At 44.5% G+C, this 14,669-nt stretch overlaps 1 protein-coding gene across 1 annotated transcript in view; it reads left to right on the top strand.

Moving 5' to 3' along the window:
- Positions 1 to 97: 97 nt before the first annotated feature.
- The window catches only part of RNF121 (ring finger protein 121), an 82,149-nt gene continuing 67,577 nt past the window's right edge, over positions 98 to 14,669 (top strand). Inside the window, exon 1 of the mRNA XM_082844305.1 lies at positions 98 to 184. Coding sequence (XP_082700431.1) covers positions 122 to 184 — 63 coding nt within the window. The 5' untranslated portion in view covers positions 98 to 121. The remainder of the gene's footprint in view (positions 185 to 14,669) is intronic.

Below are 14,669 nucleotides of genomic sequence, written 5' to 3'. Positions count from 1 at the left end.
CCGCCTGTCTTGGTGTCCCGCCCCCTCCGCCGGAGCCCGCACCGCCGATTGGCTAGGAGCACTTGAGCGGCGGAAGCAGCTGGCTCGCGCGGGGCCTGCGGGGAGGGGGAGAGTTGTGAAAATGGCGGCGGTGGTGGAGGTGGAGGTTGGAGCAGGTGCTGCCGGGGAACGGGAGTTGGATGAGGTAAGAAGAGTTGAGAGTCGAGGAGAGGAGAGACCCAACCTGAAACTGAAGGGAGGGGAGGGGAGGTATCGGAAGTGGGGGTCCTAGGAGAGAGGGAATCCTGAGAGGGAAGGAGCCAACAGGAGACGGGTGCGGGGAGGGGGAAATCTGAGGTACCCTGGACTCCAGGACTCAGGGACTCGGAGGCGGTCGTGGGGCAGAAGACTTGCAGTAACCTCAAGGGTGGAGTTGGAGGACAGGAAGAGAAGCCAGAGGGGTTGGGGTGTTAAGATTTGGGATTATTAGGTGGGGGTCCTGGGAGGATTAGAGGGCCGCCAGGTAGCTTGAGTTGGAGGGGCGTGGGCTCCTGCAAGGGAAAGCCGGGTTTTACTGAGGGAAGAGACTGTCTAGGTTTTCAGTGGGGCTGGGGACGCGGACCGCGGAAGAGTGCTTATCTACTAGTATTAGGGCTTCGGGTTATGTTTACGTAAGAGCTCTTTACATTCTAGAACTTTGTACATAATGTGGGCTCAGTGAAGTTTTGGTCATCGAATGATAGAACGAATGGATGCATGGACAACTGTATATCGGAATTCACTCATTCACTCACTTAACAAACAACAAGTATCCCCTTTGTGCCGAGTCCTGGGCTAAGTGCTAGGGACCTTCCCATTGAAGAGCTCACAGTATGGTGGTGGGAGACGCATAAGAAGACTAGTCATTGCATCGGAGGTATAATGGTGGGACTGAGAAGAGGGGACCAATTCAGTTTGGGCTAGGGAAGGCTTCCCAGAGGAGATGAGTCTTAACAGATAAGTGATTCTCTCTCCCTCTTTCTTTTTCTTTCTCTCTCTCTCTCTCTCTCTCTCTCTCCCCCCCCTCCCTCCCCTCTCCTCCCACCCGCCTCCCTTCTTCCCTCCTTCTAGACTTAGAAGTTCTTTGAGAGTGAGCTCTTGAGGGTATATGTCCCCTTTACCTACATAACAGGCATTTAACAACTGGTGTATTCAATTACCAGTGGTCCTTGAAGGAAATCACTAGGAGGAAGGAGACATTGAGTTTGAAGGAATGAAGGGACAGCACTGAGAAGCAGAGAGAGGTGAGAAAGGAAAGGGAAAATATTCTGAGGCCAGAGGTACATTCATGGCTAGGGGTGCTTGTGGTTTTGCCCATGACAGCATATGGACGGCAGGGAGAAATAGGAGAAAGGGGATTGATTGTTGGGGATGGAACCAGTGGGATCTCTGAGGGATCAGAATCTGAGAGGCCCTGGCTGTGTGTTGGGGGTGAGGATTGGGGATGAGGCCCAGAGAAAGAGAGTAGAAGTCGACTTGAGAAGCAAAAACTGTTGTTTGGTGGTGGGATGACTTGGAGGTTTTGGTTTACCTGTTTGGGAACATTAAGGTGGAGGGGAGGAGACTGAGAAACTGGCAGGTGGTCAGAGCAGGGAGAGATTTTTAAAGAAGCATTTTAGACCCATATCTTTCAGTCGCTAAAGACCAGGGATGTTTGGATGCCACTTGGTTGGTGAGGTGTGGTAGTCGTGGAAATGACTTCCAAGACCCCTTTCAGCTTTCAGTTTCTGTGATTATGGTTGGTTGTAGTTCAATGAGATATATTTGAAAGTGCCTTGAAAAAGTAAGTACTGTATTTAAGTTATTATACATGGTTTGTTAGTCATGGGCTCTCCTTTGGGGGGGCAGATTTCAGTTACATATATCAGGGTTCATTGAGATAAAGAGCAAAAGTTTTGGCAAAGGAGAAAAGAACTTAAAGTTTTGATGTTAAACATTTTTGATTTTTGCTTCTTAGCTTTTTTTCCCTTATGGTTTTAAGAACTTAAGAGCTTCTAGTGTCATAATTATACTTCCAGAGAGTCATGTCTAGAGGTCAACTTTATATGTAACCACTAGCATTTATCCCAGAAACTTCTGTTCCTTGTTTCATTTACTGAGAAATAATATAATCTGTTGTCTGAAAATTCTGTGTGGATGGTTCTATCCTTTTCCTTGTGTGTTTAAAAAAGTAACTTTGAGAAGCAGGAACAGACATCCCTTCAAGCTCAAAAAAAAGGAGGGGTGGGCAGGGGTATGGTCTGGCAGACCTTAGTTTGTGAGTTTCTTTCGATACTTCTATCTCCCCAGCTGTTTCTTAGTAGCCTTAACTAGTGAAAGAGAAGGTGAAATCCATCCTTTAATTTGTAATTATGGGGGTCTACTGTGTTTTATGCACTGGGAATCCAAAGATGAGTAAGACAGGATCTTTACCAATTTATAGTGTAGAGAAGAGACATGCAAATGGCCCATTGCAATACTAGATAATGCTGTAATGGAAGTGTGTAACAGATTCAGTGGGGCACAAGAGACAAGCACTCAAGTCTGCTGGGGGATTCAGTGAGATCTTTATGATGGAGATGGATTTGAGTTGAAAAATTAAAGGTTAGGTTTATAAAGAAGCATATGGCATCAGAGTTGCTCTCCTGTAGTACCTTCTGCTTGGTAGAGAGACTATTGTGGAGCTCAGATTATAAAAGAGTAATGGATAGCCTAGCTAAGATGCAGTAGGGTACTCCTTGCCACTTCTTTGGAAAGATTGCATGCTCTGATTTGTTCTCTAGGATATCGGGCCTGTGTTTTCCAATATCAGATGCCGTTAGCATGATAACTAGTCTGGAATAGCAGCCATCAGTTTATTTATGTTCCTTTTGTCCGTTTCATTATTACTTTCTATAGTATTTAGTTAAGGTAATTAAGACTTTGCTCACTGCTTCTGTTTTTGAGAGGAAAAGAGCTACCAATAGAAAAGCCTGCTGTTTCTTGAGCCCTTACCATAAACCAGCCCCTCTTTAAAGCCTACATTATCTCATTACTGACAGCAGCCCTGTGAATTAGTTGGTGTTTACCGCATTTTATAAATGACACTGAGGCAAGAGAGGTTAAGTAGCATTCCTAGGATTCCACAGTTTGTGAGGGGAAGTGCAGATTCCATCCCAGGTCTGCCTGTGCTATACTGAACTAAGTTTTACACCGCCATACTATACTGAACGCCTCGGTTCCATTTCTCATGCCAGACTCATCTTACCAAAGTAAACTACCTTTTTCTTAATATACAAAAGTCCCATCTCCGGGCTTCCCTGATGGCGCAGTGGTTGAGAGTCCGCCTGCCGACGCAGGGGACACGGGTTCATGCCCGGTCCGGGAGGATCCCACATGCCACGGAGCGGCTGGGCCCGTGAGCCATCGCCGCTGAGCCTGCGCGTCCGGAGCCTCTGCTCTGCAACGGGAGAGGCCACAACAGTGAGAGGCCCGCGTACCGCAAGAAAAAAAAAAGTCCCATCTCCAAAATGTGAAGCAGCATTTCATTCCTGAGAGATTCAAAGTGGGGGTTAACTAAAGGAATATTGGTTTTTCTACACAGGTCGTTTAATTTACCTATAATTTGATTCTGCTGAACCCCTGGTCACGGGGAGTGATGAGCCGAGTGGCAATTAGGGAGATGAGAGATGGGTCTAGCCAGCTCAGGCTAGGGCTAGGTATTAAACGCTTTGATGACTGGCTAAGTTCTTCAACTTGCTAAACCACAGGGTGCTTGAGAATGTTAGGGAGGATAAAGCATGGGTACCAGCTTGGAGGCCCAGAAGCAGACCTATTCTGGAGCCAGTGAGTTCCTTCTTGAAGGGGGACCTGGCTAACCATGAGAAGAATTGGAGGCATCATCTTGGCACAGAGAGCTGGTTTGGGACCTAAGGTGAAAAAGCACTTCTACATCCAATCAGGGCCAGCCTGCCTGCCTGGCTAGTGCCTGTGAATTCCGGATGTGTCTACTCCCAGTAATTGTTCATCTGCCAAAATTATGTGATATTATGCAGAGTAGTGAGTAGTTTCCAGCTCAAGTTCACAGCAGGTATCTCACCCTACAGCTAACTTGAGTTATTATTGCCTTTAGTGTGTAATTTCCCTCTTCTGGGCCTTGTTTTATTCTTGTTAAAAGAGGAGATTGGACTAGATTGGTTGTTTCTAAACCTTTAGTCATGAAACCCTTTATTCAAAAAAAAATCTCACTTTGAAGCCTTGTGGTCCTTGAAGGGACTCAGAACCCCTTGAGTATCTCAAGCCACACTTTGAAAATCAGGGAGCTTTCTCTTACTGCCAACTGATTGGGTGACCCTACTTTATGTTCCTTCAGCCCCCCTGTACTTCCTCTAACCCAGCTCTACCAAGCATTATTTTAACTGTCTGTCTTCCCCACTAGACTCTTAGCTACATGAGAGCGGAGTACAAGTCTATCTTGCTCATTGTTGCAGTCCCTTCACTCAGTATGGTGCCTGGCATAAAGGTGATTATTATTTTTGAGTAGTGGTAATAAGCTCCTCTCCTTAGTAGTATGTGCTTTTTTATTGAATGTTTACAGCATCCCTATGAGATTTGAACTATTGGACTAAGTCATGACTAAAGCTCTAACATACTGTGTACCATGTTTCTGATTACCGCCAGGTCTTTGTTTGTGCTGTCCTGTCTGCCTAGAGTACCTTTCCTTTCCCCCGTGTCTTTCCAAATCCCACCTGTACTTTAAGCTTCTAGCCCAAGGCTCTCTTGCTTTGTAGAACTATTCTGATTTACAATGATATCTTCTTTCCTTGTGTTTCATAGTTTTCTCTGTGTTCATTTATCAATTCATCAAACTTTTTGGAAGCACTTTCTGTATGCCAGGTACTGTGCTATGCTTGATCATACCAAGATGGGTAATGTGTGATAACTGCCTTCAAGGAGTTCACAGACTAGCTTGGGTGGAGAGAGAGTGATAAATAAGTACAAAAATGTGTCACAGGTGCTGTGTCAGTGGAATATGTGTAGTGGGTACATCAAGGAGGAAGTAGCAGTCTGTTATATCTTCTCAGGGAGGCTGTAGAAGTTCCCATCCCATGCTTCTTCAAAGTAGTAATCTTGGACTGTTTTGTTTTTCCTCCTGTGGGTCTCTCCCTGTAGACATTTGATAAATGTTCCTTGTTTCCAGGGATTTTTTTTCTCTAGGAATTCTTGGTTAAAGCCAAGATCTTATTGAGGGATTGACGCATGTGTGACTGAAGTTTAATCTTGGACATCTGACCATATATCTTTGGATTTTTTTTTTAAAGACGTGTAAAATGAGTAGTAGCATAATGTAGTGGGGGAAAAAACTAGAGTAGTAAACAATAGACCTAGATTCTAGACTAGAAATAGCAGATTTTGTTTTATCGCAGAGACAACCAAATGATAACAGCTGCTTAGAAGGTTGTGTTGAGAAGGATTCTGAGGCCAGGGTTCAGCAGGAGAGTGCTAAAGGTGAAATGATATAGAGTACTTACTCTGTGCCAGGTCCTGGTGCCAAGTATTTTATATGCATTATCTAATTTCATACCACAACCTTACAAGGTAGGTATTATGATGGTTATGTCCATTCTTCAGATATGGAAACTGAGGCATAGAGAGTTTAAGTAATTTGCCCACTGTCACACAGCTAGGTAAGTGACAGAGGTAGGGTTCAAATCCAGGATGACTCCTACATCTGTGCTTTTAACCACTCTGGGCAGTGTGAGTACTGTATGCTTCCCATACTGTCTTATGTTAGACATTTCTACTATATAAGTGTAGGACTTCATTTACAGAGGTGATTTGACTGGGGTAACGCTATTTGTCAGTCTCTCCCATGAGACTGAGTTCTCCTTGAAAGCCCTATCCATCCTTATATCCCTGGTGCCTGACATAGAGTATGATTCAATAAATGTTTGAAGATGCCAACTCATGAAAGATTCCATACCTTAATTCTTTTTTTTTTTTTTTTTTTTTTTTTTTTGCGGTTCTTGGGCCTCTCACTGCCGTGGCCTCTCCCGTTGTGGAGCACAGGCTCTGGATGCGCAGGCTCAGCGGCCATGGCTCACGGGCCCAGCTGCTCCGCAGCATGTGGGATCTTCCCGGACCGGGGCACGAACCCGTGTCCCCTGCATCGGCAGGCAGCCTCTCAACCACTGCACCACCAGGGAAGCCCCATACCTTAAATCTTCATATGTGAAATGATAGGTTTGGACTAGATGACCTTCTAGAGGTTTCCCGCAGCTTTGAAAGTCTTGGATCCCAGGATTTTACTGTGCCTTGTGTTTCCTACAGTTTCTTTTGGGTACTCGGTGGATACTAGGGAATAACCAAATGAAGGTATAATTATTATTAATAATCTGTGCAAATAATCTTGGGATGAGAGAAGAAAAAAATGGTGATAGGGAAGTTATACACAAAAAGGCCTACATGTAACCTCCAATTCTGTAACCTTTGTCTTTTTGTGCAGTCAGAGTCTCATACTCTGGCAGACACCCTATTTGCAGACAGTCTTTCCTTCCCATTTGGTTTCCCATTATAAACCTCCCATCCCCAGCTCTTTTTTTAGCTGTGCCACACAGCATATGGAATCTTAGTTCCCCGGACCAGGGATTGAACCCACGTCCCCTGCATTGGAAGCGTGGAGTCTTAACTACCGGACCGCCAGAGGAGTCCCTCACTCTTACTTTTTGCAGTCATTTGTTTGGTTAACCCATTACTTAATAACTCATCTACTTCCAGAAGGAATTTAAGGTGTCCTCTGGTCAATAAAGGAGGGTAGGAGAGAGGAAGAAGAAATGAAGAGGAATGTTCTAACTTCTTGAGTGCAGGGACTATCGTTTTCATCTCTCTACATTCCTCAGTTCTTGGCGCATAGCAGACATTTGTTGAATAAATGAGAATGTTTGTAGATATGGATTCTACTCAGGTTTAAGGAAGTGTTGACTAAATTGCAAAGGTTAACTGATGTACTCTGTTCTGGCAATAACACAGTAGTGCCTGACAGTACTATTTGCTTATAAACTGCTTATGAAGCATTTTCGTTTTTAATTAGTGCCATATTCCTCCTTACCAGTGAGTCATAGGCACAGTATCTGAGGACCTGCTTTCCGCCCCAACAGCACTCTGTATAGACATCTATCAACACTTACCATGTTGTTTTGTTTGTCTCCCCCCATCGCTCAGTGAACTCCTTGAGGGGACAGAACCATACCATTTTTCATCTCTGTGTTCCCAGCACCTAATCTCTCTCAGTGGCTAGCACAGAGTAGATATTCAGATGCTTATTGAACTTGAATCCTTTTTTTAAAAATAATTTTATTTATTTTTTGGCTGCGTTGGGTCTTCGTCGCTGCATGTGGGCTTTCTCTAGTTGCGACGAGTGGGGGCTGCTCTTCGTTGCCGTGTGTGGGCTTCTCATTGCAGTGGCTTCTCTTGTTGCAGAGCACGAGCTCTAGGCGCACGGGCTTCAGTAGTTGCGGCACTCAGGCTCAGTAGTTGTGGCTTGTGGGCTCTAGAGCGCAGGCTCAGTACTTGTGGCGCATGGACTTAGTTGTTCCATGGCATGTGGGATCTTCCCGGACCAGGGATCGAACCTGTGTCCCCTGCCTTGGCAGGCGGATTCTTAACCACTGCGCCACCAGGGAAGCCCTGAACTTGAATCTTAAATCTAGTCCATCCACCCATGTTGAACACTCCCAGCAAGTGATCACCTCGTCTGTGTTTAAATCCCTCTAATGATAGGGAGCTTATCATTCTGTGGTCAGCCTGTTCCCTCTTCGAATTCCCCTGTTGCAATATTCTTCATACTGGGCTAGAATTCTTATTTCTGTAGCGTCACCTTTTTAGTCCTCCTTTTCCAGATCCTGCTTCTTTGCATCTTTGACCCATGGAGGCACATGCACTGACAGAGAATGCCTCTGAGGAGTTTAGTCTCAGTCCACCTGGAGCTATTTGTCCTGAAAGCTTACTCCATGAAAGCCAACCCAGGATAAGCCATCCAGCATCATTCCTCTTCTCTATTTTATTTTTGTGTTTTCCCTTCTTGAAGTCATTTGTTATCTCTCTGCTCCTCAGAGGAAAATCTGTAGGTAAACATAAACTCATTAGTTCCCTCTAAAGTGCAGCTTTCCCAGGAGGATGCTGAGTTATGACCATGGGGCTTTTGGTCCTGAGCAACTAGGGAGAACCAGTGGGGAAAGGGGAAGCTGGAAGCAGAGAGCGTAGCCCTGCCAAGGTTTGTGTTCCCTCTGCCCTCCTTCCCCCTTCCCAGTAGGATATTCTCAATAACTGAATGTGTCTGTTATTAAGGAGGTCTCCAGTGGCATTTTATTTTCCATTGCCCATAGGATTGAACCTAACCTCTTCCTGAGCCTGTCATTTAGCGCCTTGCAGAAGCAGACTTTTCTCCTTCTATTTTAATGATAACAAATAATAGCTAACTTTTTTATTGCATACTGGTATAATGCCAGGCGTTATACCAAGCATTTTACATACATTAACTCTTTTAATTATATTTTAATACTATTATTGTCTTCACCTTCCGGATCAGTGAAAACTGAGGCACTGCCAAGTAATTTATTCAAGGTTGGATAGCTTGTAAGTAGACTTGGGATTTGAACCTGGTGATGTGACTCCATGATCTCTATTGCTGGTGTCCTCTATAACATGGATTTACTGTTTTCAAAATTCACCATATATTTATTGAGCATTTAATTTTGCCAGATACTTTATTTGGTCTTGGGGATTCATAAATGGTTAAAGAGACTATCTGTGCTCCAAAAGAGTTTATGGTCTAGTGGGGAGAGGGACCCATCAAGTGATAATGACGATGTAGTGTGATGAGTAGAGCTATATACAGGTATCACAGGTGCATGGGAGGAGTGTGAAAGTGTATTTGGGAGAGTTAGGGGAGACTTCAGAGATGATATGTCATTGGGCTGATTCTTAAAGGAGGGATAAAGTTTATCATATGGCTAGGAGGCCGGTTTACACCAAGCTAAAAGCACATATATGAAGGAGTGGAAGCATGATATCTTTAAGCATACTATTAAACATACTATTCTCCACTAATAAAACATTTAGTGATACCTGCTTGCTTTGTGCAAGCTACTGTGTTAGGTACTTAGGTTGAGAGGAAAGACGCTAATTCATGTTTCATACCTTCAAGGAGCTTATACAGTTCAGTTAGAAAAATAGTACATGTAGTCCAGTTGGAAAGGCTATAATTATAAAATAAGTTCTAAATACCTTATCAATTGAAAAAAAAAGTGCTATTTGGGAAGTAAATCTCATTGGAGGGGTTAGGGAAGACTTCGTGGAGAAGGAGCCACCCGATGATTTAAATTTCACTATAGAGAGCATCAGGAATAAAGGCCCCAAGTAAATGTGAGAAAGAAGGATGCGTTTGGGGAATCAGCAAGTAAGAGAGGACTAAGTACTAAATCTAGAAACATGGGTTGGAGCCAATATGAGGTTGACTTTATTTTATTTTAAATATTTATTTATTTATTTATTTATTTATTTGGCTGCATTGGGTCTTAGTTGTGGCACGTGAGATCTTTCGTTGTGGCGCGTGGGATCTTTTGTTGGCGGTGCGTGGGCTCTTCACTTAATTGTGGTGCATGCACGGGATTCTCTCTAGTTGTGGTGCGTGGGCTCCAGAGCATGTGGGCTCTGTAGTTGCGGCACGTGGGCTCTCGAGTTATGCTGCACCCTGCAGCACGTGGGATCTTAGTTCCCTGACCAGGGATGGAACTGGCGTCCCCTGCATTACAAGACGGATTCTTAACCACTGGAGCACCAGGGAAGTCCCGAGGTTGACTTTAAACACCAGGTTGAGGAGTTAAGATATATCCATTCATTCCTTCAGTCAGCAATTATTGAGTGCTTGAATATGCCAGATATGGTGCTGGGGACACAAACATGGAGACATGGCTCCAGCTTTCAGGGAGCTAATAGTCACATAGCGAAAGACGGACATGGAAACAAATGATGGTAGTGTATTATAAGTATGTGTTATGTACTGTGGTGACAAAGGAGGGAGTGATTAACTCTGCTTGGGGGAATCATTAAAGACTTAACAGAGAAGATGCTTGAGATGGTTCTTGAGGAGTAAGTTTGAGTTCAGTAGGTAATCAAAAGTCTGTGAGGTATGGAAGAGTGGTCCAGCAAAATGAAAAGATACGCAAAGGCTTGGAGGCATTAAACAGCCTGGAATATTCTGGGAACTGTAAGAATGCCTGCATTACTGGAGTATAGGTTAAATATAGGGGGATAGCAGTGAGTGATAAGGTTGGCGAGGCTTTTCTAACAACATAAGAAGAAGCTTGGGCTTATAACATGTTCATATCTATGTCTCAGAATGATCAAGTCTGGTGGAAGTGTGGAAGTTATTTTTGGAGGGCTCAGCTTGGGGAAAGGAGAAGAAATTAGTTGGGAAGTACTGCAGTCGTCTAAGAGATGGTGGGGGGCTTCCCTGGCGGCGCAGTGGTTGAGAGTCTGCCTGCCGACGCAGGAGACACGGGTTCGTGCCCTGGTCCGGGAAGATCCCACATGCCGCGGAGCGGCTGGGCCCGTGAGCCATGGCCGCTGAGCCTGCGCGTCCGGAGCCCGTGCTCCGCAACGGGAGAGACCACAACAGTGAGAGGCCCGTGTACTGCAAAAAAAAAAAAAAAAAAGAGAGATGGTGGGGATCTGAGCAAGAGCAAAGGCAGTGAGGGTGGAGAAAAGTGAGTGGCTATAAAAATATTAAATAGCAGTGCTTCCACTGTTTTATTTCCCTTTCCATTCCACTCCCTAATTCATTCACTCACACATTCATCAAGCATTTATTAAGTATGTAATCTGTACTGTTTATTCATTCTTCCCCTCTTCAAATACTTGTGACTTCAGGATGTCAGGAATATTCCTAGGTCCAGTAATTCAGCAGTGAACAGGACAACCAAGGTCCTTGCTCTTGTGAAGTTTACTTTCTAAATGGGGGAAATGCAAGTAATGAATAAGTAATAAGCAGGATAACTCCAAATGGTGATAGGTGCGCTGAGAAAAGTAGGGTGATAGGATAGAGAACGACTAGAGGAGAGGTGCTACTTTTAATACGGTGGTTTATGGAATGCCTCTGAGGAGGTGATATTTGAACTAAGACCTGAATGAAGAAGACTTAGCAATTTGAAGATTTGGAAGCATAAGTGTGTCAAGTGGAGGGAGAAGCAAGTATAAATCGGTGGGAACGAGTTAGGCATGTCTTGGGACCAAAAAAGAAGGCCAATGGGACTGAATTATAGTGAGCAAGAGAAAAATAGTACCATATGAAGTCAAGGAGTTTATAGCAGAGTCAGATCTGTAAGGCCTTGTAGATACTGCTAAATTTGTTGAATTTTATTGAGAGTACAATGAAAATTTTGGATGGTGTTAAAAATAGGAGTGAGGTGAGCTGATTTGCATTTTTCAAAAAGATCTTTCTGGCTACTTTGAGGAGAACGGATTGTAGGAAGGCTTTCGAGGAGGGTAGTTAAGAGACTATTGCAGTAGTCTGGGTGAGAAATGATAGTTTTGGAGTTTGGGGGCGGGGCGGGTAGGGTGGCAGAGATGGAGAAAAGTGGATGAAATTAGAATATGTTTTGAAGTAGAGCCTACAAGACTTGCTGGTGGATTGGATATGGGACGTAAGGGAAAGAAATAATCAAGCTTGACTTTCAGGTTTTATGAATTTGTTTTGCTTTGACTTGTAGTTGGCAACACCATGGCTGATGTTATTGTGTACTGAAACAGGATGGACTGGGAGAAATTTTTGTTGGGCGGTGGGGAGGAAATGCAGAAAAATTTTGGCCATGTTAAGTTTGAGATGGCTACATAAACATCTAAGTGGTGTTGTTAATTAGGCAGTTGGAAATATGAGCTTAGAGTCAGGGGAGAGGTCCGGACATTGGTCTGGGTCTCTGAAGATCTGGCTTTTTATACTAGCTCTACCACACGGTTGTTACATGATACAAGTCAGTACGACACTCTGAGTTGCAATGTTGTCGGCTTAAAGTAATAATGAAGTTATTTGTTATGCCAGCCTTATGTATATGGTGGGAAAATCCTTTTCATTCATTTATCCATTCATCAAGTATACCCTGAGCATTTACAAAGGCACTGCCTTAGCTGTGAAGGATAACGAAGACATAGGCCCTACTCTCAGGCTGCTCATAGTCCAGTGGAAGAGTTAGTGAAATAAGCAGATGTAATAACTGCTGTAATACAGAGAAGCACAGAGCTCTCTGGGAGCACAGAAAATGGTGGGAAAGGGATCAGGAGAGGCTCCCCAGAGAAGCAGCACTTTAGCTGATGTGGAAAATGACTAGAAATTAACCAGCCAAAGAGAGAGGCGGAGGGCCCTCTAAGCAGGAGGAGCAACATGTGCAAGGTGGGAGGTGAGAGGGAGAGAACAGCACTGACAGGTCACTGTATAAGGTATAGTATTATTGGAGCATCCAAGTAGGAGGTGGGGCGTAATGAGGAAGTAGGAAGACTGGAAAGGGAGGCAGGTATAAGATCATGTAAGGCCTTATATGCTATGCTAAGGAGTTTGGATTGGAGAAGGGATTAAAGAGGCAGGGAATGGTGGCTCAGTGGTTAAGAATCCGCCTGCTAATGCAGGGGACACGGGTTCGAGCCCTGGTCTGGGAAGATCCCACATGCTGCGGAGCAACTAAGCCCATGTGCCACAACTACTGAGCCTGCACTCTAGAGCCCGCGAGCCGCAACTGCTGAGCCCGTGTGCTGCAACTACTGAAGCCCACGCTCCTAGAGCCCGTGCTCTGCAAGAAGAGAAGCCACCGCAATGAGAAGCCTGTGCACTGCAACAAAGAGTAGCCCCTGCTCGCTGCAACTAGAGAAAGCCTGTGTGCAGCAACAAAGATCCAACGCAGCCAATAAATAAATAAATAAATAAATAAATAAATAAGTAAGTAAGATGTAAAGATGATAGCCAGAAAAAAAAATAAATAAATAAAGAGGCAGGGAAGACATACCTTAATCCAGGCAAGTAGGGCTTCCAGACTTTCTAATTCCAAAGTGCATGTGCTTTCCGGTGTATTATACATAGTGCAGGGGAGCATATGTTAAGTGCCAGGCAGACTGGAGTCAGATCATGGCCTTGTGTGGTCGCAGGAGAGGTTACTCTCAATGCTGTCGTGGAGGGCACTGTGTGGCCTACTGAGGAGTTCTTCCTTTCTCTTATAGGCAGCATTGGCAAACCAGAAGATTTTGAATTTGAGTGACACAGTGACTAGCAGGAAGGGCATGAAGTTGAAGGGCCTAGATTATGTTTGTAGCTTGAATAGTATTATAGAAAGGAAGAGATGTTAGAGACATTTCCTGCCTCACTGACCTAGGCCTTCTGGTGCAACGAGCCATGTTCTTCAGTTTTTCCTTCTCCCCAAAGCTTCCTTCAGTCCTATTTGTATTCTGTGTTAAGTTTGGAAAGTATTTACTGTTGGCTCTTAATGATCACGAAGGATTTCATGTTAGTGCTTAAGAGGAAGAGTCACTTTCTAACTTAGAAACCACAAAGGATGGAGCACCTTTGCCAGCTGTACATCACTGATGTGGTCCAGATACCAGCCTGTCTCTCTAGATCAAGTTTGAGCTCCTTAAGGAGAAGAAAGGGCACTTCAGGCAAAGCCAGCATGTCATTTAGTGCTGTCAGGTGCTTGATATCTCCCACTGGCTAAGGGAATGGAGGGAGGGGGCCAGTTTTCTAAGTAATAGAGCATTTTGATGACTACTTCTGAGCGTGGGCCGCTGCAAGAATGGCTTATATAGAAGTTGCTTCTTATTCTCAGAGAGCAGCAGCTGTCTCAGGGGTAACTGGTAGTAGCCAGTATAAACAGGTAAGTTCTGTTGGTTTCAGATGGCTTTCCAAGTTCCTCTGGATTCTTTTGCAACATCATCCCCACTGTCTGTTCAAGTGAGAGTTACTCAGTCTCTGTGTATTTCCAAGGTGTGTGCTTTGTGTCTAGCGCTAGGTGTAAAGTGTGAGGGAGATGCTGAATGAGTAAGGCATTATTCTTTTTAAAAAAATAAATTTACTTATTTATTTTTGGCTGTGTTGGGTCTTCGTTGCTGTGCATGGGCTTTCTTTCTCTAGTTGCGGAGAGCCAGGGCTACTCTTCATTGCGGTGCACGTGCTTCTCGGTGCAGTGGCTTCTCTTGTTGCGGTGGCTTCTCTTGTTGCAGCGGCCTTTCATTGTGGAGCATGGGCTCTAGGCGTGCGGGCTTCAATAGTTGTGGCTCGTGGGCTCAGTAGTTGTGGCTCGCAGGCTCTAGAACGCAGGCTCAGTAGTTGTTGCGCATGGGCTTAGTTGCATGTGGGATCTTCCTGGACCAGGGCTTGAACCCATGTTCCCTGCACTGGCAGGTGGATTCTTAACCACTGCACCACCAGGGAAGTACCTAAGGCATTATTCTTGTCTTCAAAGCAGTTAATGTTATGTAACATCCATTTAACATTTATTGAAAACATACAATGTGCCAGATTACGTGCTAGTTCTTTGAAATGCAAAAATTAGTAAGAGTCAGATGATCCTCAGACCACTTAGGATTGCTAAATGGGAAAAAATATTTGCAAACCATATATCTGATGAGGGACTTGTGTTTGGGATATGTAATGA

Source organism: Leucopleurus acutus, assembly GCF_964270905.1.
Source record: "Leucopleurus acutus genome assembly, chromosome: 8".
NCBI lineage: Eukaryota > Metazoa > Chordata > Mammalia > Artiodactyla > Delphinidae > Leucopleurus > Leucopleurus acutus.
This window is presented reverse-complemented; position numbering and strand designations above follow the sequence as displayed.